Consider the following 23,873-nt stretch of genomic DNA (forward strand, 5'->3'; position numbering starts at 1 on the left):
TAGTCCCATAGGTGTGATTTTATACGAAACTGTCCCAATGTATCTACACATTTCTACTACTGCTGTTAAATTCCACAGTGGCTAAAATGAATGGCTAATAATGGCAAAAGTTGTATTTTTGTTCTAAAATGCCATCTTCAAACCTCAAGATCTAGTGCAGATCAAATAGTATTTTTGGAACTCTTTTACAATTTCTTATTGGAGCCACCTATCAGGGCTTTTGGTTAACCCAGGACATGATGCTGTAGTAGGTTCAGTTAAGATGCCTGCCTGCTCTGCACTCAGTGAAGTGACAAATTGTCTGTGAAGATTAAGGGGAGGTAGTGCCAGATTCTATCTACTTGCAAAAGTACTTAGTTGCTTTCCTACAGACCACGAAACACGTAAAGTCATGTAATATCCAATGTTTATATAACGGACCACACAACTGTATATTCTGAAAGAGCAATTGATGACAACAGGAACATACCATCTCACAGCATACTGTCCATTTGGATTATGCATTTTAGATGTAACATTCTTGCATGTTGGTCCCAGCATTTATAACTATTACAGTACCAAGTTCAGAAGAGTTTAAGGATGTCCTTTTGTCAAAGTTGTATAGGGTGTAATATATACAATTATTTCTGATTTAGTTTTTGAGCTTCCTGGTGTAATACTTTTATTGATCATTCTTTGTTTTTAATCAGAACATGACTGTAATAAATACTACTTCATCACCTATCATTAAAAAATAGAAGCACTAAATCCAGGAATATCACAGACACTTTAAACAATGAACCCACAAGAAAGGCTCATATCAACAGAAAGTGCTCTCATCCTTGTTCAAGGGGGTTGGAGTGATGGAAGAATCTTTAGTTCAAGTCTGCTTTTCACCTCTAGAGGGTGCATTAGATTAATAGTTCTGGTACATTACTACACTCATCCAGTTAAGGAAGGAATGACACCAAAGACAATGGAGACATTTTATTATGTATTTTGACATGGGTAACACGCACTTCTCAACTTTTCATTTTCTCTCCATAAAATATGCAGATTCCTTCATAAAAACCATCCTTGCCAACTAACCCTCACTTCCTCCATCTCAGGCCATCCGCCAACATTTCTCAGACACTCTGATCTCCCTTTCAAAGTATAATGAGCTTATATAGTTCTAATGCAGTTAAACTGTTGACTATGGTTATTTGATTTTCCTCTAGAAAGTTATAGTTAAACGTTGGAGCTGTGATGCGTTTACTCAGTGCAAAGCACAGCCACTCCTCGCTCATAGAAGCTGTGGGGGTCCTCCTTGGTTGCGATATCAAAGTCGACCGTAAAGATCAGATCAGCACGAGTGAAATTCAGGTACACAGGCAGAGTAACCTAAGAGGAGAAAGCAAAAAACATTAAGGACTGTTGCCTTATTGAAAGTAATGGATTGTGTTCAAATGGCACACAAAGGTCTACATTGTGTTTTCGCTAAAAGCAGTCTATTTTTCTTGAATAAGGCATGTGAACAGCTGTGCACTAGAAGAAGTATCCTGATGTTTCTGCTGATTCTGATTAAGTTGCCTCTACTTTCATTTTACAATACTTTGTCCATAGAGAGGCTTAGAAACTCGCTGAGGAAATTGGCACAAGTTAAATAATGATGCAATTATTTTTCTTCAAATTACAGAAACGTTTTCTGATAAAATGTCCTGGGTTTCACCGTGGGATGGACAAAAGGATATCAAATTTGTGATTTAATTTAATGGTTTTTGACGCTTCAATGTGGCTCTATCACTTTTTTTTGTAGATTTTATGCAGAACATTATCCAAATTACGGAATTTCACGCTTTACAGAATTGTCTCCAATTTCAGTTATCACAAACTCTTTGAAAATCAAAAGTCACAATGCTCCTATGTTAACAAAAGCAATGCTTTTGAAAAAACGTAATTTGCTCTTCAGCTTGCAGCAGTATTTGGGAATGCTGGTTATTAACTGATCACATTCTTTGCTTCTTGGAAGTTAATGGCAAAATGTGAGCATGGAGCATCTGGCAGCAAGATCTCGTTCATCCACTAGTGGGGTGAAAAGGGGCAAAGTGAGGGATTCTTTCCTCTTCCAAAACCAGTAATGGGAATTGACAATACTCTTGCTTAATGATGTTTGTATTAGCAGGAAGTGAGGGGCAGCACAGAAGAGCTTGAATACAAATCTAGAACAATCAGATGATGGGATCAGTACTGATGCTGGCAGGCCTGGCCCTAAGGGAGACGGGAAAGGACAGCAAGGCTCACCGTGTTGGCCTTCCTCTCGGCACTCATCTGTTTAATCCAGCGCAGCTGAGTGAGGGGCAGCTCTGTGGAGATGGCGGTGGACAGGGACAGCTTGTTGTTGCTGCAGGTGGCACCCTGGAGCTTCAGACCTGGGGGCGACCAAGTGTTAGCATAATGGAAACGGAGGCATCCGATGACATCAGAATACCAGGGGTTTCACTTTCCATGCCAACTCATGACACACATGGCCTGTGGGTGCTATATACTCTTAGAACATTTAGATGAGCAAAAACACTGCAATCACAAAGTGAAGGCAGATCATTTATTTGATGCTGTTGACGAGCCAAGCTGCCACAGCTGCAGGACCTCAAACTGACCTTTGATGCCAAAGCTGCAGGCATCGAGGGCGGCACCCTGGGACGTGGTGACATTGACCTCCAGACACAGCTCCTCCAGGGACCAGCTGTTGGCTTGAGCCACGTACTGACGTGTGGCTGTAATGTAGGCCTCTGGAACAAACAGGCTTCCCAGACAAACATGGATATTCTGGAAAAACACAAATGATAAAAACAAAGTAAAGAAGGCTGACTAGCAGCATAATTAAAAAAAGTCTGAAACAGAAGAAGATGCTCTTTGATTAGAGATGCATCAAGTAAAAAACATTATGCAACGCATTGTGTAGCAATGCAATTAGCTGCAGGTGAGATCTAAAGGATTTTCCATTCACAGGAAGCAGTACCTTCAGCTCCTTTGCTCCTCCGCTGGCTGCTCCCTGGGAGATCAACTGCAGCTGCTTCACCCGATCGCTGAAATCAGCCACCCACTGGATTACAGTCATGGAGGCTGGGACTGTGTAGCGAGACCAGCTGTGAGGCAGGATGCCTGGAAAACAAAAGAGTCTGTCAGAGATGGCAGCTACATTGCCTAAGTCACCTAGGATTCATACAGAATGAGTTAGTGTAATGTCAGACTCGCGTACGCCTTGTGTTATCACTTCTAGGTGTTAAAAAGCAACGACATTCAAAAATACATTCATTAAATAAGCAGGTGTGCTGGGTGGGTAATAAAACAAAGACGGTGATTCCTAAGGTATTTCAGCTAAACAGGACAAGATAAGGGCCCTGGGGTTTTGCTCAGGAACCTACCCTTGACCAGGTCGTTGATGAGCGTGCGCAGGTAGTTGGTCTGCTTCTTTTTGCCCTCGCACACCTGCACCACATCTGCCAGGTCCTGGCGCACATCCTGGAGCAGTCGCGCGCCCATCTTCACCTCCCTCTCAAAGAAGCGGAACAGGGGGTCCTGCCGGGCCAAAAGGACATCAGTTCATAGCTACAGCAGCAACACTTAAACCACTGGCAGCCCACTCCAACACAGAAGCACACATGCACTGTGGTCTTATAAATTCACTCCACTATTCAGAGCCTTGTAGGTTAGTCTATACTTTGAGATGTCCACATAAGAGCTAAAATTACGTCTTTGAATTGGCCCCTACGACAAGATAAGAGAGGTGGAAAAGAGGCTGGTCTGGAGAGTCCCTGGTTGCTGAGAGAGGATCCGAGCCACATGGAGGAGCCTCACCTTGATGTTCTCGACAGTGCGTTTGAGAGGGTTGACAGACTGGGGGATGAGCTGCAGCCAGTTGCAGGCAGTGGTGTGCAGGGTCCTCATCCACGCGGGCTGCCCGTCGGACGTGGAGCTCGTGCGCTGCTTCTTCTCCGTCTCATAGGCGAGGTCATCCTCATCCTCCAGCATCTGCATTTTCAGCATCTTGCCCATCATGTCAATGCCTGAGCCCCAGCAGTATGGGCAGCAGGTTGGAGGGAGGGGGGTAAGGCAGGGAAGTAAAACAAAATTGAAGCACACCAATGCATTACACTAATAAAAAAATGATAACCGTCTTGGCAAAAAATGAAAGAAAAAAGCACTCTACAGGGCTTTCTGCAACTTCTGACTGGCTCCAAATTCTTACACCAGTTTCACAATGTACCAATTCAAACCCAGTGATTTCTCTTAAGTGCAGAAACAAGTCTTGACTATTTCACAAAGTTGCTGCCAACATGATCATGCATTTTTAACTCTAAAACATACACAGAAACTAAAAAAAATTCTGCAACAAGCAAATGAAAGACTGAAAGCAGAAAAAAAGCAAATGACAAAAACTTGAGTAGCTTGGGAAAACAGTGCTGGTGACATGATGGTTAGTAAAATGCAGTGAAAGTGAACAGTTGCTGGAGGATGAGAAGACCCTTATTGTAATGAAACAGCTAGGAACAGAACAGATGTGTTCACATGTGCACGTTTGCGAAGCAGCCACAGGACTGGTGGGTCAGGTGAAGCGCTGTGGGGATACCAGACCAGCTCTTCAACTGACAGGTTTCTAACAGCAGGAACAACTTTGCAAAGTAAGCTTGCTGACTAATCATTCTGGATGGACCGCGGTCTTCATCAAGATATATACTGTTCCTTGAGACTGCCACAAACTGAAAGATGAATGGTGTATGAGAATGAAGCAGATTGGAGATGGTACTGTGTAACCTCACTACTTTCTCAATTGTACACATGCTCAAGGATGTTCTGTCAGAAGCAGAGGGAAAAATGACACATTGCGACAAACTGTCTAGAGGAAGTGGTCTGTAAAAACAAGATGAGTTAGAAAGAGGAGGAAAAACCACAAGAGATGTTATAATGGAGGAATACACACGGGAGAGCGAAAGCTTTCAAGAGCTCAGCAGAGACGGAACCCCTTTTTGTCAACCTCTTGCCAATCTGTAAATCGTGAAAAGCGTTAGAGAAGCCTTTTACCCTGTGTTGTGAGGAGGACCTTCTCAGCGTTGCTTGGCAGCCCCAGCCAGGATGGAGTCTGCGTGTCAGGGAGCATCTCCACCCAGTGCACAAACTCCTCCCGCCTGAATTGACAAGACAGGACCACTGAGTCAACACACATCATCACCTTCATAGTGTGGCTAAGGTCCTACAGATGTCAGCTATACGTTGAATTTAAATGGATGCAAAACACCAGGATTACCGAATGCCATCAGGCATCTTGATATCCTTGTGACCATCGACTTTAAAGGCCAGTTTGAAGTCGCTGTCGAAGCTGGATGTAGTGAAGATGCGCTCCAGGAAGGTGTTGAGCAGTCTCTGGTCAAACTCATTGTCAACTCGCCCGCCATAGATGGACTGTGCCATCAGCGTCTTCAGGGCTGCCCAAGGTATCTTGTCAGGAGAGATGTTCTGCCGACCCTGTGGTTAGGTACATTCTTTAGCATCCAGGCTCGGGTGTTACAAGTATATAGAGACAGGAATTCATTTTCAGAAATAATCCAACACTAATGAAGGAACATTACTAAGATACCATTCTAAATGATTGGGCAGGAACAGACCTGCAGTTATGGCACCTTATATACCCTTTCAAAGCAAACTATTTGATTCCAGCTCACTATCTCATGAGATAAGCAAATGTTAAAATTTGGCCAGTATATACATTGAAAATTGACAATTTTATCAGGTTGGCACAGAGGAGAACAGGCAGGCATGTGTCAATGCGTGTGGATCAGGCAGTCCTTACCTTGGCGGTGTCATCCAGCCAGGTGTCCACTGTGTCGCAGGCTGAGCGCAGGTCCGACTCCCCAAATTCGTACTTCTTGGACCAGCCCAGCGGGGCATAGCGCAGCCGCTCCTGGATGATGGCGTGGAACCAAGCCAGGAGAAAGTACAGGCGGGCACGCTCGTTCGGGGCCTGCATGTCATCAGGGACAATCGGATCAGCATACAACTTCCTGAAGCCGTGTTATTCTTTACAAAACATGTCTCCAAGAACACGACAGTCTTCCTTTCCTCACACTGGGTTTGCTGTTGCTTGTGGGTATTTGTGAGATTTCTTCGTACCTCAACACAACCACAACCTCTCATGTCAAAAAAAAATCGGGCTCCTGTTCCGTAATGCAGAGATACGTCGGAGTGGGCCCTCACCTTGCACATGCGGGAGACGGGGATGCTGCTGAAGGTCCTCAGCATGTTCGCCTTCACGCCTGGAGGTGGCTCGAACACGAAGATGCGCCCGGCACGCAGCAGGTTCACTGGGACCTGGGGAGGAAGGGCAGCAGACGAGGTCACACGCTGAATTCTCAAGTTAATTAAAAACAAGTGCTTCAGCTTTGGAAGTGATACTAAAATGTGGTGCAGATCATGTTGAGGTTGCAAGAATGTGACTACAACCGTCACATTCTTCGAGCACTTTCTCCTTACCAGGCAGTTTGCTGACCTTCATTTGAAAAGGAAATTCAAATACAGAATTTGACACAATAATGGAAACTGCCAGAGAGCAGCTGACCTTGGGGTTGATCTCCATGGTGAGGAAGAGGCGGAAGCTGGCGTGGGGCTGCATGGAGTGGAGCTTCTTCTCCAGCTGCATCAGCCACCCAGGAGCCAGGTGAACATTCTCCAGCATCACCCACCTGCCATCATCATCCCAACAGTTACAGCACAGCCTCACTGATCTCACCATTGCTTACCCACAAACAAGTCAGTCACCTCCACGCTACAGAACTTCAAAGACACTGCTTGGAGGACAAACCATTCTTTAAAAAAAAAACACTTTCCTAACTTGCTCTTAGGCTTATATGGCCATTCAGAATGCAATATCCTACATTTTGTGAAAAAATAATGTCCCCCAGGAAATGATGAAACCTCAGGTGCTATAAAACTTCACTTGGAAAGGTAGTGCACATATAACCGATAAATCTAATTCTATAAGCAAAATGTATGTCTTCAATATGTTTTAACAAAGAGCAAAGAGGACAAACTGGGCAACCCTTGTAATTTTGCCTTTAAGCACAGTTCCTAGAGGATTGCTGAGGTAAATGAGTGCACGTTCTGGTTGTCACACCCACCTGCCAGACTTGACTGCTGTGTTGATGTCCCTATCTGCTTTGTTGAATCCCTCAGCAGATCCTACAAGAAAGTGACATTTTTAAATGCATCTCAGACTTCTCCATTTGTTAATACAATCCCACACCAACATACCTTGCTCAGTTTTGGATTAAAAGCCTACAGAATTTGAAAACTTGAGGAAAAAAAACTAGATCCTCTAATTTTTCTTACCAATAGAAACTGATGTAATTTGTTTGTTCTGTTCAGCAGCCAAATCTCTCACAAGACCGCTGGCGTCATAGCCAGGGACGGAGCACATCAAGACTGGAGTACTGGGCTTCACCTGCCAACACAAAAACAGGTCACAAAACATTTAATCAGCAGCAGTGCACTCCAAGCCTAGAGTGCTTATTACAGGAATAATGGATAATACATGGCGTCTCATGACACTAAAATCTATAGTTGAAGAATCAGTTATGGGTCACGTCTATCAGACCACTTATGTTTGTTCGGTGATGGCTGGCTTCTAACAGAGCCGACACCACCGTATCTAATGAGATTTGAGGGAAAATAAAATTTCTCACTGCCTGCAGTCAGTGGTTTAAATACAAGATAATAGAGCACTTTGATATTCTTCCTCTTGTAAAAAACCAGTAAGGAACAAATCATGTAAAAAACAATAATAAAATGTGATGTTTTAGAGAACGCCTTGGCAACCCACTGAGGAAGGTTACCTCGGTGTCCACAATACTGCCGAGGTCCAGTGGCTGCTCGATGATGGACATGAAGCTCTCTCCCAGGACCTTGGACACGAAGATGTGGGACATGGCCAGCAGGCGGTCGGGCCGGAAGGCCTGGATCAGCAGGAGCTGGTGAATGGCCTGGCCAATAGGAGCTGGGCAGGGAGAGCAAACGGGCAGGAGTAAGGGCCATATGAGTGAAACCGTGCACAGTTTTTCCATGTATAAATTGAACTCGTTGTGCCATTAGATGTTAATGTTTCTGCACTCAGTTCATGTACTGGAAACACCGTACATATACTGACGTTAACACCAGCTATATCAATGAGCCAGAGTGGGGTTTAAATCAGCTGTGCAGCAGTGGGGACACTCACTGGATGTTTTCTCTTCAGTCCAGAGGTATGGTACCGACAGCTCTGGCGAGTTACTCTCCAGCCACATAAAGAATTGCTGAAACAAGGGGAAACAAAACAAAATGAGACATGAACCAGACGAACACCAGTGGAAACACTGAAGTGAATTAAAACCGGTGAACAGGAGGCACTTTGGTTTACACAGAGGGTTCTGGAGCACGTTACCCAGCCACATTGTTCCTAACTTGCCTTCCTTCCTTCAAAATGAGATTCTTGAACAAATAAACTCCTTACAACCAAATGAGCTAGATGGGCTCAATCTCTGTGTTATGTGTTTAATGTTAACTTCAATCACACCTTGATTCAATAAGCCACGTAGGTAAATGGACATGGAGATTAGCTATGATGAGCCGCTAATGTTGCAATGGCAAGGAGATTCTACTCACCTCGTCAGCCTCAACCTTGGAGACAATGTCCTTGAAGGCAGGCAGGCGGCTCAGTCTGATCATGCCCTCGGTCTGCTCAGTGCTCAGGCCCTTGACTTTTGGCAAGATGGTCCCAGTCAGCACAATCTCCTTCCCCCGCAGGAAATGCTGGAACTCGGGATCAAAAGAGGGTTCGCTGGAGGAAAAAGATGAGCCATTGATTTCAGGAACATCAGCCTAGCATCTTCAATTCAATTAAAATATGAGATGCAGAGAAGTAATTCAGTCTTGTGGCCTCTGAGATTTTGGATAAGGCAACATGATTAGTTTATATTCTTCTTCAACAAGTAAGGAAAGAGGTTTTAGGAAGAGAGGAAAAAACAAAAATAGATACTTCTTCTAAACTAAACTCATACCATGCAATTAATCAGTGTAGGTAAACATTTTTTTTGTAAATTTATAGGAGTCACCAAAACACAGGCCTAGATGGCTAAGGTATTCCTCGAGTTGCTTAAGAACAAAGTTTTCTTTACCTGGTCATGCCTTTGAGATTGATCCTGGCCAGAAGCATGGCAAATGTGATGTGATCTTGGTGCAGCATACCTCTTGCCACTCTGTTGAAAGCAATCTGTGGAAGGAAACAAAAGTATGAGGGGCTCCAACAGAACTTGGACTCCCTGTGCATTTTCATACAGCAATATTAGGACTTCTACGATATTAGAATAAGTACTTGACTGCTATAAAAAGGCACATATATACACCAGGCAGCAATGTAAGAGAGTGCTACATGCAGGTCTATACCTGGAAGAGGTCCTTGGTGATGAGGGACAGGCGCTGCGTGTGGTCAGTCACACTCTTCAGGTTGGGGTTCTCATACAGCACAGTATGGTAGATATCCAGGAAGAGGTGCAAGGAGTACTGGTACAGGAAGTGGATCTGGAACAAGGAAACCACTGCAGTCACACCTTAAGCTCCAATGAAGAAACAGTAGAATCTGCACTAGTGTTTGTATTCTGACTTGCACAGTGTCATTATGTTTGACCTAGTTACTCAACAGTGCACACAATTTGAAAATTATACAAAGTTTATACGCATCCCACAGTCCTGACCCCAGAGGTACCTCCAGTGTCAGCCTGCTGTCCCACCTGGTTGAGAGCCTCCATGGTGAAGTAGATGCTGCTACAGGCAGTGGAGAGAGAGAGGTACTGCTGGGACACCGTCTCCACTTCCTGCATGACGATGTCCGTCTCCTCCACTTTGCGTGTCACCTCCGCCGCTTCCTTCTTCAGGTTTTCCAGCGTGGTGATGATGGTGTCGTCGTCCAGGATGCGCCCCTTGACCTCGTTCAAGGCCTGCAGCAGGGACTTCTCAAGCTGTCGCAGACGCAGCTGGAACTCGCCTGAGATGCAGCGCAAGGGGAGGACATGAGCAGACTAGTCAGACCCTGGCCACAACCCAGCTTCCCCGATCCGGGGAAGAACACTTTAAAATTTCTCATCGCATGACCCACCCTGCAGCTTGAGGAGATCGGAGCGCTTCTCGTCCACATCGGGCCGCTCAGCCTTCAGCACCTCGTTCAGGCACTGGCTCTGCAAGCTGCTGCGCGTCACTGTGAAGTTCACGAAGGTCACACGAGAGCACAGGTCTGGGGGGAACTCCACCTGGAGACCAGAGAGAAACAAGCGCGTGACAGTGCTGGAATGGCTTCAAAACATACAGGCAGCCACATGTTGCAATGCAACTATGTTCATGTCCTACTCGGTCATTAAAATGTATTCGGACAAAACCAATGCCAAAACGCATCGCATTGCAGTGATCAATTTAAAGAAAAACTGCAAAATTGTGATAAATGTGCAAGAAAAGCTGCATGACAGACGTTTTCTACTCCCAATATGCAATATCTAAATCTACAGTACAGTAGATAACTCATCATAACCACTTTCTCAGAAATGACTCATTACACAGTCAAATTAAGAAGGGCCAATAAATAGGAAAGGTCATAATGAACTCTTTCACACAGTGTTGAAAGAATATATGCCTTACCGTTGGGTCTCGGGTGGAGAGGAAGATGACGAAGGATGGGGACAGGTCAATGTCCTGGTCTCCCAGGGTGATGAGGACTCGGCCTCCAGTCCGGCGAACCTCCCGGTTTAGCACTGGGTTCAGAATGGGGTCATAGCTCTCCACATCCTGCCAGGAAACCAAAAACAGTTCCACAACTAATGGCAAGGAGGGCTGAAATCACTTGTTTAAATGTCATACAGGGAAGAAAAGGGAATTAATATCTGTTGAGACATACATGACTTACATCCTTATACTTTGTTCTATAAATCTAGCTTTTAGTATCCCTATCCAAAGTCACACTGAAGACCGATTATTATAGTGCTCAGTGATTCCTCTTGCAGTGTCATCTACAATAAACCTGGGCTACACATACTCCTCACTATTCTTTTGGTGCCACAGAAGGGCCTTCTCACCTGCACCAGAAGGGGGTTTCCGAATCGCAGCGCGCTCTCTAGGTTCTTCCTGAAGGCATCGTCCAGGAAACTGGTCCTAGTGATCTTGCGGTCCTTGTACTCGTTCATGATGAACTCTGTGGCCTGTCCTGATGGGTCTATGATCAGAGGGTACCTAGATGGCAGAATGCAAGGTGCAATGACTTACAGATGAATTTTTGCTCACAAGAGTTTTATAGTAAATCTAGAAAAGCCAAATATTTTTATTATACCCACCCAATATGGAACTGTTGATTTTGTGGGGTGTTTTTATTTTGGCTTGCTGTGATGAGCACGGGAGAAAACAAAAAAGTGCAGGCAAACTACTCCAATCTACCCATCTTTGAACTATTTATTTAATACATTACAGGCAACACACCTCCAACACCAGGAGTTAAACTAACAGTATTACAAAGACCTGTGAGGCAACAAGCCTGGAGGACTAATCTCACCCTACCCTTGGCAGCACTTGTGGTTGTGCAATAGTGCCTGGGGACTCCTAGTGGCAGTCAGATAGTGACAGAGTCACATTTACCTAACTGGATCTTGTGATGGCCATGCTTTAGAGGTCAACCTACACTTGGCGAGCCATTCAACACGTCTCAATCAGGCATTAATTCATAAAGTAAATTGTGAGCTACTGCACATTGAGTCAACAAGGGACTCTCTTGTTTTTTTCCCCCACAAAAATAGGTAGAAAGTTCCGCTGGTCTTATTTAACCTATCATACAATACACCACTTATCAAAGAGCCTGCAAACTGATAATCTGTATTCACCCGAGATGTGAACAAACCTGTTGAATCTCTTGAGCATAATTGCGTTCTCCGTGCAGAGGTCGTCAGCAGGCAGCGAGTTGGCTTGCCAGCGCAGGCGCTCATCAGCATTGGACAAGTACTCGGTCCTTGCAATGTCTGTGCGGAACTAAAAAGCAAAAAAAGTTCAAATGATTAAAAGCTGGAAAATGACTAGAACAACAAAATGTACATGCAACCGTGGAATACAGGAAAAGCTTTTAATAAAATCTATGGAACTATGAGTTTCTTCAGGTTTTAAATGAAATGAACATAGAACCAGATATTTTAAAAGCACTACAAATCAGCTTCAAATTTGATTTTGGCTCTGTAATACCTGAAGCGGGCCCTGTGTCTGTAGTGTCTGATAGATTGAGGTACCTGGATGTTAGCCTGCTGCAGGTGGTGTGACCAGGTGGTGAAGAGATTCTGGCGCATCTGCTGGTCAAAGTAGCCAGCATAAGCAATGAAGGCAGCAGACAGCAGGCAGTCTCCTGCAATGGTTGACATCTGGTTCTTGAAGGTCTCGCTCGTCTTCTCCCAGCGGTCTCGCTCAGCGGACAAACTCTTCAGTAAGGCTGTGCTGCGGTTCACCTGTGCAGGAGCGAGGGAAGCACATTACTACTAGCATGGAAAACTACTGCTTAACCCTTTCAATGTGACCGCAAAACGAAATAACTAGTCTCTGAATGCTACCCAGTAGAGTTGGCAAAAGCTGACCATGCTTAATGCAACGTTAATGTGTGGAAACCTTTACAGGCTATTGAAAGATCCAAGTCTTAAAATGTGTTAAGTTGAGCAGAAAATGAAAATTTCTTTAGCTTGTAAAGGATAATTCAAATGGAGCAAGCTCAAGATCTCCACGGCACCTTGGCCTCGACGGCAGCCAGGTCAGCTTTGATGGCCTGTGCCTCCGAGATGAGCACAGCGTACTCCTCCTTGTAGCGCGCGATGCTGGACTCCAGGTCGTGGATCATCTGCTCCACCTCCTCGGCCTTCGACTTGTTGTCCTTGGCATCATCCTCCAGCTTCTGCAGCTCATTGCGCAGGGGCTCCACACGCTTCAGCATGTCAGCATAGTTAAGCTGGAGACCAGAGAAACAGATGCTCACTGCCTAATAATTTACACATTTGCCTTTTACAATCTTCATTATGGGGAGAAAATTTCACTTCAGCTGACAAATCATAAAACAGCTTGGTTTTTACAGGGTGTGTGGTTCCCAGAAAGACCTGTGCCGCTTGTCTGGTCCAGTGTCCTCTCAATCTAGAAAACGGGCACATCAAAAAGCAACACAAATCTGTACTGACTGCACTTCTACAAACCCAGAGGACCCTCAGCACTATACAATGAGCAATGGGAGCATCTATTCTCACAGCCCTCTATTCTCACTGTCTTAGAGTTCAGACCCACACATTAGGTATTTGAAGAAGACTTATTAGATGAGGAAACAGGTCAAGACAAGGTCCTCACCTGAGCTATAGCCCACTTCACCATAGGCCCGCAGGCCAGAGAGGCCCTGTTGACCAACTCGTAGTTGTAGCTGGGGTTGGACATATAATTCTTCTTCATCTTTTCACGGATTGAATCACTGTTTGAATAGCACAAAAAGAGAACCAAAAAAAAAACTTGAAACTTGAAATTAGTTTTTATACTTCTTAAAGAAAACTCACATATGGACCAGGTGAGGAATTGCGTCTGAACATCTTAATGCACTTACCCACAATTGTCAAACTAATGACAATCGCTGCTAAGAAACAGGTAATAAAAAAAGGGAAGGAACACATTTTTTAAAAAAAGCATATCATCTGTCCTGGTACCATGAAGCCCTATACTGCAGGTACTCAAGAGTAGCCTGGATTACATTACCCTCTCTACCACCACACTAAATGTGTGTCTAGGCAGTGGAAACAAACCCTTAAAATTTCCCTTCACCAAACTACTTTACTGATGCACTCACTGCAAGTGCAGCTCTCTTAATTCAGAACTGTAAGGTTTCCCGGCGAATTATTAAAATGCAGTATTTTAAAACACCTCCGGTGACCATGCAAACATCAATGCCATGCAACAGCCAATTAATAGCAAAGCAATGTTAAAAAGACTCTGTGGTGTCTGACAAACAAATGAAGGGAACAAAACAATACCTCATGTCTTCTGAAACAAAGTTGACTATGCTGGTGATGAAATTATCTCTGATAATAACTTGTCTGATCTTTTTCCAGTCACTAGTCTCCTCTCCCAGCAGGAGACAGATTGACTCTAAAGCCAGCTTTACAGCAGCAGGTGGGTTGGCCATGGCACGCACTTCAACAAGATGCTGCTTCTTAATAGAGCTCACAGCTAGGGAATGGGGGGGAAGAGAAATGGGATGGTGATTTAACAACATGCAGGAGAGGAGGGGGAGTGCAGCCACCACTTTGGAGGGCGAGAGAGAGAAACTTCAATTCACAGCCTGCAGGATTCAGTTGCTCAATGTGTCTTAGCTTCAGTTTCTTTTCTTAGAACCTCATTAAAACTTGTTTTGGAATTGCACTTATCACATATACGACAAATGTAGGTTTAAGGCATCAATGGTTAAGTAAAAGAGTAAAGCCGCCACTGAATCAAATCCGATTAGCTATCCCCACATTAAAGTACTGTAAAGAGATAAGAGATGTCACTCATGTTGTTGATAAAGACCATTTTTTCCTTTCCATTACTGCGAAGGGATAAAATAGTCCCATAATACTCAGTAAATCCGCTGGCCATCATTGAAGTTTCTCTTCTAACACCTTGGGGCAGCTGCTTTCACCCACTCTAATTCACCTGATCTCATCGGCAGAAAAGTTAACAATGGTGGGGATGAAGTTCTCCCTCATTATGATGGAGCGGATCTGTTTCCAGTCTGTGGTGCTCTCTCCCAGGAGCAGGCAGATGGACTCCAGAGCCAGCTTGACAGCGCCGGGCGGGTTGGCCATAGACCTCACCTCCACCAGGTGCTGCTTCTTAATGGATTTTACAGCTAACATCAGCCACCAGGGGGTGCCACAGTGCAGAGGAGAAGACACGCAAGAAAAGACAGCATTGAAAAGGTCAAGTCAGAAACCAGGAGCAGGAGGAAGAAAGTGAAAAATCAGTAAACAGATTAGAACATATGTACTCAGGTGAAAAGTTCAAGAAGTGAGAGTCACATAAAACCCCCAGAAACAAAACTACTGCTGCTCAGGGTCAGAGGACAACAGTTGCTTATTTGCAGGAGTCAATAACAGCCCAAGTCTTTGTCATTGGATAAAAAAACTACACAGGGTAAACTCCCAAGTCTCAAGTGAACCAGTGCTAAGCAGAAGGACTGGAATGAACATTCAATCTGAAAAATAATTATGCAGTCCAGGAAATGCGAAGATACGGTGCTGAACAGCAAAAAGTCAAACTGTAGTTCAAAACAAAGGGAGCTCACAGAGAATAATACACATTTCTCAAAACTTGGATTTTTTTAGAATGCATTACAGTTCTATTGTTCTGGTAAAGTAAAGGATATCACTTATAAAGCACTTTGACAGACAGCTCCATCATATTGTCTTCATTTAAAGATGACAAATGCAAAACATGATAAACAAGGACCCAAAGAGAGTGGTTCCTCTTCTGCAGGAAGCAAGTTGATAATTCAAAGATCGGTGCCAAAATTTGTATACAAATAGTTCTCCAGCTTGGCAGTCTTACCGTTCTGAGCTTCTATCACAGCAGGCTCCACTTTGTCCAAGTCCTCCTTCACCCTCATCTGCTTGTCTTTAATGACTTCCTGCTGCTTGTAAACAGCCTCTTGAATTTCCTGACTCATAACCTACATATCACAGCACACAAAGGTCATAAATTACCTAGATTGTACTACTGACACTACAGAGCACATCACAGCTCAATGTCTCCAAACCTAAATCGTTGAAGCCTACTAAGAAATCAGAAGTGCAATCAGTCATAAGAACCACTGCAAACGAGAGGCTACTTGGCCTATCTATCCAACCGGGTAGATCTCATCCTGATGTTGCTACAGAGAAACCAGGATACTGACTAACATCACCAATGAGTTTTTAAAAATGTCTCTGGATGTTTCGCCCAGTTACAAAACTGCATAAATCTATATATTTAAATAAGTTAGTTATACATTTTATTTAGTTAATAAAGGAAAGATAAAAAAAATTGTGTAATATAATCCGTGACAATATTTGCTCAACTTTTTTTAAGTTGTTGTTCTGCTTTGTTCACAGTGTGGATTAAAGGTATGGGCTGTGTTTCAGCCTTACCTTTTTCTTCTCTGCCTCCTGCTGGTCTTTCACCATCTTCTTCAGCTTGTCATTGGCAGCAGCATTCTTTACCTCCAGCTCCTGGCTTTTAATCCTCAGATCCCTTCGGAGTTCCTCCACCTGCAGCATCAGGACAGAAATGCCATAACTCATTGCGATGTACTCAGCCGGACTGAGAAACCGTTTGCTAGAATTTCCTTCCCATGGTTCTACAATTTGTATATAATCCTTCTGCCGACGAAAAAAAATTAGCTTGACATGCAGCAATCTGCTAAATTAAGCTTGAATTCCCTAGACATCAGAACATGCTAGTACTCAATAATTTACATGTTGTTTCCTACTCCCATTTCTTGCCAGTATTACCGATGTCATATGCGAGGTTCAAGAATAAGAAGGGTTCCTCATTGCATTGTGACATTACCTGGTCCACAGTCTCTTTGATCTTTCGCAGCCCAACGTTCAGGTGCATCTGCTGCTCTTCCAACTCGCTGCGCTTCTCGTTGAACAGGTTAGCGTAGTGATTGATGAAGTCCAGGTAGTGGCGAGGGGTGATGGCCATGGTGCGCCCGCCACGCTTTGCCAGGCGGTTATTGGCCTGAACGTTAGCAGAGAGAAGAGACAACAGGTTAGCCACATCTGCTGTCAGTTCAACAAAACTTAGCACCTGTTCTTATCACTGGCTTTCTAGAACAAAACCAATTCTGAACCGAAAATTATGAGTCATGTTTTGGGTCAAGTAATGATGTTATTTCACACCTTATAAAACAGGTCATGAAACCATTTTGGCTGTCCTTAAAATACCTCTCTGTATTGACTCCTAATATGAATGCCTTTAATACATTCATACTCTCAGGCACTGTCTTGCAGCTCTTATTCCTTTCCAAAAAGGTAACAGTGAACATCAAGTCGAAACTGACCTGGTGCAGAGTCTGATGCACAAACACGCAGCTGTTGACAATTGCCTCTCTGTGAGTGGGTGGCTGGGGTAGCTTGTCGTACACAATGGGCATGTAGTCTGGCACAACATAGTTGGGCTTCTCCAGGTCCATTTTGCTGGTGAACTCTTTGCCCACCTGGTACAAGGCTTCTGTAGACCAGTCTCCAAACCAGTTCAGCACACACCTAAGACAAATTAACAGTCAGATCTGAGGGAAAGTACTCTTATATAAAATAAGACCTAAAATGAACCTAATATTAATTTTACAGCAAGTTTTTTTTCCCCCTCGGTTTTTACATTCCTTACAAGGTTTTCAGGTTTATTCTGATTTCATTAAAAATAATCCATTGAAGTTTTATGTGATGTGTTGATCCTGTGCTGTGTAAAGAAAAGCAATGATACATTCAAGATCGCATTAAAACCCTCCATTTGCCTGGCTCTGCCAGTGTCTCGCAGTGGTTGGCAGAGCTGACCTGTTGAAGAGGGCAGGGGAGGTGGCGGCACGGTCCTTCAGTCCCTCAGAGGAAGGGTTCATGGTGAAGACCACATGCAGGTTCCTGATGACCTGGCTGGTGAACCACTTGTACAGCTCCTCGTGAGAGTCCAGCATCAGCCCTTCCTTCTGTGCCCCTTCCTTGCACTGCGTCATCAACGTGGCATACTCGTCTCCTTCAAACAGACCTGGCACCTGCACCACACGGGAATCACACAGTGAGGCGCAGCTATGAAAAACTTTTATCCTTTGATAAAAGAGACATCGTGATCTATCAAAGCCCCACAGCTCCTGATTAACGTGCAAAACTAATATGATAATAATATTAAAACTGTTTTTGCGAAATAGAACAGAGACTTCACAGCAGCTGAAACTGGAGATTATTCTTCAATTCTTTACAACAACAAAAATACAGCTCTCACTGACCTCTCCGTTCGCCAGCAGAGTGTTCATACGCTCTAGGAATCCGGAGTCCAGCACGTTGGACTCATCCATAATGAAAGCGATCTTCTCGTTCTTACAGCCAGAGCGCCTAAGTACTGTCCTCAAGTCCTCATCAAAGTCCTCACCTGTGTACTTCCTGTGAACCTGCACAAACACATGGTGTTAAAGCCCGGTACAGTGCACTCCGAACACATTCGCATGCATTAATATAACTTCTAATAAGTTTCATACCTGGAAAAAATGAACAACAAACATAAAAAATAATAATAAATAAAAAAACTGACCACATATGATCACATATCCTTAAAAGCCGCAAGTAATAGGTTTATTCCATTCTGAAAAGATGGAAAGGCCGTGGAGCCTTCTTCAGGTGTGCACTCTTAAGAAGTAGTGCAAATTTAAATAAAGGAGAGCTCAAATGAGAGCAGGACAAATAATCTCATAGCTTCATCACCCATCGGAGTGGCCTGACAAACACAGTGACCCCTCACCTTGATCTGATAGACACTGAGGCCGTTCATCCAGGCCACGAAGCGGGACAGGGTGGTCTTCCCTGCTCCGCTGACTCCGATGAGCAGGAGGTGACCTTGAGGCTGGCGGAAAATTCTGGGAAATATGGAAACATTTTTAGAATAAAGGTAAACTTCTAAATAGCACCTTTAAAAGCAAAATGGCCTTACAAGATGTAACAAACATTACAATGAATTAAATATCTGCAAACCGCAAACACAGAAGACAGGCTTCTCCAAGACTAGATTTAAAAGAACACAATGTGTCCCAGGTTTCTTTTGGGCGCATAGGCAAAGCTGCAGGATTCAAGAAAACACTACCATTTCGCTAAAGGTTAAGTGCAGATAACATTTTTCACCTACCGGTCAATTCTGAGGACGTGATCGAGGACTTCATTGAACAGCACCAGGGGTACATCCAGCTCCTCTTCATAGAACACTTTCAGACGGGCTTTGACATAGTCTCTCAGTTCTTCTTGATCCACTGGGACATAGTCCTAACGAAGAAAAATCATGATAAATGCATATATATTGCAGTTTGACTTAAATATTTAGATGAGTCACAGTTGAGAGCCAAAGACCATCCCTCCTTTCCCCCTCAATCTGCTATAGCAAAAGTATGCCTTCATCAAAGTTCTCTAAAAAACAAAACTACAAAACTTAGATGAGAGTACCTTAGACAGCCAGTTGCTGTAGAGGATGGGCCTGTTCAAGGCTTTCTCTCGGTCAATGTTGGGGAAGTGTTTCAGAGCCACTGTGTCTATGTTTTCATCTGTCCAACGTCTCTCTTCATCTTCAACAAGCCTAAAGAAAAAAACAGATTACTCGGCTAACAGATAACCTATTTCTTTAAGCAATGTTTATAAATTCTGAAAAAAACATACATCAACTTAAAGTATAGTCAAAACAGTCATGTTGGTTCAGATTTTGACAACAGCATAACTAATATCCAAAGCAACCTCAGAATTTTTTAAATGATTAGTAAATCATTTTGAACACTTGATTACAGTATTTAAATTTTACAATAGTATAACATTCCTAAAGGCTTCAAAAACTGGATTCCTAACACTTTGCGTTTTGCTTGGTAGGTATTACGAAGTGCACCATACATGACGTCCAGTACATCACAGTTTTTCAGGCAGCAGTCCCTGCTTATATTAGGAATCTACTTGTAATTCCCATGAGGAACCCCAAAGAAACAGCAGTACCCACCTGTCCTGGAAGAGGCGCAGTGCTTCGTGAGCCCAGATGCGGATCAGGCCCTCCACTGCCAATGTCTCCAGGGGCCTCAGGGCCTCAAAGATGCCCCTCACCCACCGCGTCATCTCTCGAGGGGAGTAGATGTAGTGGGGCTGGGTGTCTTGTGTGAAGCGCTCCTGGAACAAACCGCAAGAACAGGTTTCAGAAGATGCACAAATGAGCACTCAATTCACAAATTAGAAATACTGCTCCTGCAGCTTTCCCATAGAGAACTCGAAGTTCTGAGGTTTATATTTCTTGTAACAGAGAGCATGACATTCATGTTGCGCTCTTAAAAAAAACAACTAATCTTGTTCAAGCACCCTTCTGCAACCCGAAAGCAATGTGACATTGTTGATTGAGATCCTGAAGCTTTTCCACATGAGAGCTATCTCGGAGGAACAGTGATGTGCTTGCCATGTGACGGCAGCAGTGAGAGGTCTGGAACATGTGGACAAACCATGCAGCTGAAGGGCTCACCTGTGACATCGTGTAGAACTCCACCATGGCTGCAGTGAGCGGCTCTGCATACGTCCTCAGGGAGGGGATAAGTCTCAGCATGGCGCGGTTAAATGTGCCGTAGATCTGGGTGAGCGAAGCCGGGCCGGGATAGTCCACATATACCACTGGGACATGACGCAGGAATCTGGGGACAACCCACAGAAGCGACTACTTCCACATACACTAGCTACATTGGCCCCACAAACAAAATGTGTATTACACCTAAGTAGCCAAGAAAGCCACTTAATTCCCCCTCTATCAAAATGCATTTGTTGACCATTACAAGACTATCTGCAAGGAGATTCTCTGAACTGCAAAAAGTAGCAGGAAAGTTCAATCTTGCAGCACTAACAGTTTCATTGGTTTATTAGAGGGTGTACTGTAAGGGTACCTGTGTGTTAGAGGCTTCCTGCCGGGATCTGTGGGGGGGTTACAGGCCCCGACAAACTGGATCCTCTCCAGCTTCACCCAGGTCTGGTCCGAGGTGCGGTAGAACCCGCCATGTTCCACCATCTGAAAAGGAAAAGCCAGGAAATATTAACCAAGGGTGGCGATCTTGCACACAAATCGAAGTATGTTCCTACCGCTTAAATTATCTTAGGCTTCCTACTATGTTCTTGGCAAATATTAAAACTAATCAACACATTTAAGTGATGAAGACTACTTATTTCACCAATCCAACAAATATAAGGGCTTGCTGGTCTTCAAAAAGACACAAAGTAGGGGTCTCAACAATCACGAGGGTTTGGTACAGGGATCCACTGTGAATAACCAAATTTGCATGTAACAAATTCCATTATTCTGTCATGAATAGCCAAGTGAGCATATAACCAACTCTACCCCTATACAGTCACATAATGTCCTATATAGTAAGCATGGTTGAAAGACATTGCAGAGTTTGTAAAAAAACGCTTCAGAGCTCTATGTTTCCTGGGTACCCTCTGCAGAGAGAGCGGAGCGCTGTCGGTGGTGCCCCTAGCTCGCACGCACCTGTCTGATGAAGGAGATGACTCTCTGTGTGCCGTACTTGTCCATATCCGGCAGGTTGATTTCATCGCAGAACAGGACCAGCCACTTGCCGAGCTGCACGGGGGCCAGCACCACCCCGCTGGGCGTGCGCCGGTACTCGCAGTAGTGATCGAAGGTCTTCAGCAGCAGCTCCGGGGTGGTGGCACTGGAGAAGTTCAGGCCCACCACCTGCACAGATGGCAGCGATAGGATTTACAAAACTCTTCTGACATTACACTTTTCTCACCAAGGAGCACCTTACCATTATAAGAGCAATAGAAAACATCTTCATCTTGGTGAATCACATCAGGAGCTGTATTCAAGAACTCCTCACGATTATTTGAATTCTGTACGCAGTGCTTTTTGTAATTCTCCAAATATTAAGGAACAGGTTTCAGTTGCAACAGCTTGAATGAAATGGCTTACTGGAGTCTCTGTCATTCCAGGAGGACGACGACTCCTAAACACCGGAAACGGTGATTAACCACGTCTCATACGGAGGTGGTGACAAGACCTACCGACCGTAAATGTCCACCCAGGCCCCAGCCTCACCTCCATGTCCGGCAGGGCGCGGAGAGCGCTGAAGAGGGTCATGGTTTTGCCGGAGCCGGGTGGGCCACACAGGACCAAGGGCTTGTGTTCAGCCAGCCAGGTGTAGAGCAGCGCCTCGTGGCGGACAGTGTCCAGCGTGGGCACCACCACATCTGGAGCCGCCACCTTGTGGGTCTCCACTTCAATCTGGGGCACCTTGCCTTGCCAGGACTGCCACTCTCCTGTGATGGACACCTACGCAACAGAGGGGAGAGGCGGGAGTGTTAAATCCAGGGTGGCCAAACCTCATCCGCAAGGTAGAGGGACTTCCAGCTAATGACGTGGAAGAGTTAATTGTTAGAATTCTGTCCTGTGTGATCAAAAACACACCAGGCCAGGAATAACGAAGATGGACAACTCCCAAGTCAACAGGGATATTCAGGGGCTCAGAAATAGTGCTTGAATTGGTGGTTGTGAAATTGTTAACATTAACAATCATTTTGTCTACACATCAAATTAGAAGCATGTGAAATAAAAACACTAAAGGTCTAAACAGGACTGGAAAACAGTGCTGAAGCACAACTTCATCCACTACTCAAGTCAGATGTTTAAATGCACCAACAAAAATGGAGCTAGCTGCAACTCTACCATCTGGACGAAGGTGCACAGTGTATAAAACCGGACGGCAGAAAAGGGAGGGACGCCCACCTCGTAATCGATGATGGGCACGTTGGGAGCAGAAGGCAAGGGGATGGTGGTGATGCGGCGGATGTATTCGCCCAGCTCGGCTCTCATCTTCAGCCTGCCGTCTCCAGAGAACGACCACAGGATGGCGTACACAAGGTACCTCTGCCAGCGAGGGAAGGGAAAGAATACAAATGGAAAGCAAGATAAGAAGAAGCAGGGGCGCTGCATTAAATCAGACTGATCAACTGTTGAACACGCAGGTAGCTTCCTCGGTATGGCCTGTTTAGATTAGATTAACTTTACTCTCCACTAAAAGTGGAAATTTGTCTTCAGTACCCCCCCCACCCCGTTACAAATAATACAATTAAAATCCATAACATACAAGTCATCAGCAAACAAAAGAACAGATCAGACATAAAAAGCACACATGCACAGCTAAAATCAAACTGATCGTGATACATACAAAATATCATAAAAACTTGCATTCAGTACTTGTAAGAAGTATAGGATTATTTAAACACATTTTTAACCGCTCTAGGGACCTTGAATCTTAAACCCGAAACAATTGAGAATTCAGCAGATGGGGAGGTGTTTTTTATTATATATTATTATTTTCATTTTATGCCACTGTCAAAATGTCCCTCCATCTGTTTTTGTGGCTTGGCAATCACCTTCCCTGCATTAGTAACTATTCTAGAAAGCTAAGCGTTTTACAAATGTGTGGAGAGCAGCACTAACCTGGATGTAGCGCTCGAGCTGGTCAATCTGCATGGGGAAGTCAGGGTGGTTGTTATTGTACAGCGCCACGTTGCGGCAGGCCTGGTGCAGCATGGAGAACAGGGACCCCAGGCAGCGCAGCCGGGTGAAGTCCATGATGTGCTCCATCTTGGAGGCATGCTCCAGCGCCTTGATCACGAGCCCCGTGGAGGTGAAATATGGCTGAAGGATGGTGGCAGCGTCTCTCTGGATCTGCATTTCAGAGAGTAGACAATATAAGATAAGATCACTTTATTGGCCATATAAAATGTATTGTATTAGAAACTCGTCTTTCGCATACCCCTTGCTCTCCATGAGACACGCAGGCAGGGAGAGAAGATTGGGGTCAGAGAGCAGGGTCAGCCAATTATAGAGCGCCCCTGGAGCAGTTGGGGTTAAGGGCCTTGCTCAGGGGCCCAACAGACTGGGATTCCTCTGCCAGCCGCGGGATACGAACCAGCAACCTTCCAGCCACAGGAGCTGATCCTTAGCCACAGAGCCACCGCCCCAATTTAAAGAACTGTATGATTATAACTTGACCTATTTCAATGGTAAACAACATTTAGGTATTCCAA

At 44.5% G+C, this 23,873-nt stretch overlaps 1 protein-coding gene across 3 annotated transcripts in view; it reads right to left on the reverse strand.

The window, feature by feature from the left end:
- Positions 1 to 951: 951 nt before the first annotated feature.
- Positions 952 to 23,873, reverse strand: part of dync1h1 (dynein, cytoplasmic 1, heavy chain 1) — a 44,356-nt gene continuing 21,434 nt past the window's right edge. For 2 of the 3 annotated variants that reach the window (XM_006632239.3, XM_015350238.2), the window contains exons 36-78: positions 23,281 to 23,511; positions 22,564 to 22,704; positions 21,877 to 22,110; positions 21,307 to 21,513; positions 20,708 to 20,829; positions 20,296 to 20,461; positions 19,789 to 19,952; positions 19,251 to 19,380; positions 18,940 to 19,073; positions 18,559 to 18,673; positions 18,050 to 18,211; positions 17,604 to 17,818; positions 17,111 to 17,315; positions 16,615 to 16,788; positions 16,194 to 16,313; positions 15,616 to 15,736; positions 14,722 to 14,917; positions 13,390 to 13,507; positions 12,788 to 13,003; positions 12,300 to 12,512; positions 11,921 to 12,048; positions 11,109 to 11,262; positions 10,675 to 10,821; positions 10,142 to 10,292; positions 9,777 to 10,030; positions 9,433 to 9,567; positions 9,165 to 9,259; positions 8,653 to 8,827; positions 8,228 to 8,303; positions 7,848 to 8,008; positions 7,345 to 7,456; positions 7,134 to 7,194; positions 6,575 to 6,698; positions 6,214 to 6,327; positions 5,810 to 5,980; positions 5,267 to 5,484; positions 5,044 to 5,147; positions 3,820 to 4,028; positions 3,387 to 3,540; positions 2,981 to 3,123; positions 2,619 to 2,787; positions 2,263 to 2,390; positions 952 to 1,362 (exon numbers count right to left, since the gene is read on the reverse strand). In XM_006632239.3, the coding sequence (XP_006632302.1) occupies positions 1,234 to 1,362; positions 2,263 to 2,390; positions 2,619 to 2,787; positions 2,981 to 3,123; positions 3,387 to 3,540; positions 3,820 to 4,028; positions 5,044 to 5,147; positions 5,267 to 5,484; positions 5,810 to 5,980; positions 6,214 to 6,327; positions 6,575 to 6,698; positions 7,134 to 7,194; positions 7,345 to 7,456; positions 7,848 to 8,008; positions 8,228 to 8,303; positions 8,653 to 8,827; positions 9,165 to 9,259; positions 9,433 to 9,567; positions 9,777 to 10,030; positions 10,142 to 10,292; positions 10,675 to 10,821; positions 11,109 to 11,262; positions 11,921 to 12,048; positions 12,300 to 12,512; positions 12,788 to 13,003; positions 13,390 to 13,507; positions 14,722 to 14,917; positions 15,616 to 15,736; positions 16,194 to 16,313; positions 16,615 to 16,788; positions 17,111 to 17,315; positions 17,604 to 17,818; positions 18,050 to 18,211; positions 18,559 to 18,673; positions 18,940 to 19,073; positions 19,251 to 19,380; positions 19,789 to 19,952; positions 20,296 to 20,461; positions 20,708 to 20,829; positions 21,307 to 21,513; positions 21,877 to 22,110; positions 22,564 to 22,704; positions 23,281 to 23,511 (6,696 nt within the window). In that variant the 3' untranslated portion in view covers positions 952 to 1,233. Of the gene's footprint in view, positions 1,363 to 2,262; positions 2,391 to 2,618; positions 2,788 to 2,980; positions 3,124 to 3,386; positions 3,541 to 3,819; positions 4,029 to 5,043; positions 5,148 to 5,266; positions 5,485 to 5,809; positions 5,981 to 6,213; positions 6,328 to 6,574; positions 6,699 to 7,133; positions 7,195 to 7,344; positions 7,457 to 7,847; positions 8,009 to 8,227; positions 8,304 to 8,652; positions 8,828 to 9,164; positions 9,260 to 9,432; positions 9,568 to 9,776; positions 10,031 to 10,141; positions 10,293 to 10,674; positions 10,822 to 11,108; positions 11,263 to 11,920; positions 12,049 to 12,299; positions 12,513 to 12,787; positions 13,004 to 13,389; positions 13,508 to 14,060; positions 14,257 to 14,721; positions 14,918 to 15,615; positions 15,737 to 16,193; positions 16,314 to 16,614; positions 16,789 to 17,110; positions 17,316 to 17,603; positions 17,819 to 18,049; positions 18,212 to 18,558; positions 18,674 to 18,939; positions 19,074 to 19,250; positions 19,381 to 19,788; positions 19,953 to 20,295; positions 20,462 to 20,707; positions 20,830 to 21,306; positions 21,514 to 21,876; positions 22,111 to 22,563; positions 22,705 to 23,280; positions 23,512 to 23,873 lie in introns of all 3 variants that reach the window. The other variant, XM_015350239.2, reaches the window with a different exon arrangement.

The sequence above is a fragment of the Lepisosteus oculatus genome, chromosome 8, assembly GCF_040954835.1.
Source record: "Lepisosteus oculatus isolate fLepOcu1 chromosome 8, fLepOcu1.hap2, whole genome shotgun sequence".
Lineage (NCBI taxonomy): Eukaryota > Metazoa > Chordata > Actinopteri > Semionotiformes > Lepisosteidae > Lepisosteus > Lepisosteus oculatus.